This window comes from Odontomachus brunneus, unplaced genomic scaffold (genome assembly GCF_010583005.1).
Source record: "Odontomachus brunneus isolate Ranch 3 - 2012 unplaced genomic scaffold, Obru_v1 Obru_scaffold_314, whole genome shotgun sequence".
Taxonomy (NCBI): domain Eukaryota; kingdom Metazoa; phylum Arthropoda; class Insecta; order Hymenoptera; family Formicidae; genus Odontomachus; species Odontomachus brunneus.
The window spans coordinates 5,256-5,750 of NW_022639764.1; the positions used below are offsets into that span (position 1 = coordinate 5,256).

The 495-nt window shown below is 67.7% G+C and overlaps 1 protein-coding gene across 1 annotated transcript in view; it reads right to left on the reverse strand.

Moving 5' to 3' along the window:
• Positions 1–71: 71 nt before the first annotated feature.
• LOC116853397 overlaps positions 72–495 on the reverse strand; it is a 1,280-nt gene continuing 856 nt past the window's right edge. The window contains exon 2 of the mRNA XM_032834462.1: positions 72–203. Within this exon, the coding sequence (XP_032690353.1) occupies positions 72–203 (132 nt within the window). The remainder of the gene's footprint in view (positions 204–495) is intronic.

Here is a 495-nt window from a genome sequence, read left to right on the forward strand (position 1 = left end):
AAGGGACTGCATGAACAGTTCTTGAGCCCCGCGAGCGCGGCTGAGATTTGCCTGGAGGAGGCGGGTAGCCATTACGGCTTAGCACCGCTCTCATCCAGGCCCTCCCCTTTCGTCCCAGCAGGAAGGGGACCCTCGTTGGGGTTTCCCCTCTCCCGCGAGGCTACTCCCTTGCCGGCCCCAGCCCCCCGCGGTTTCCTCTGCTCCTTGGGTGCAGAGTCCGCGGGAGGGACTGGGGTCTCGGGTACTGGTGCCCCTCCCTTTAGTTGAGGGGGGGCTCCTTCTCCTTCCCGGGGGGAGGGGTGGGAGGGGTGTTGGAGGCTTTGCGCCTCCTCCTCCCACTCTTTCCCCCCTTGCCCCGCTTTGCCATTTGGCAAGCGGGGCCTCCCAATCTGTGGCCACAGGGCCGCCCGGCGTCGCGACACACCGGGCATGTCGCCGGTGCCCCACACGCCGCGGCCCTGTGGCCGGCCGAACCGCAGTGGTAACATAGACCAC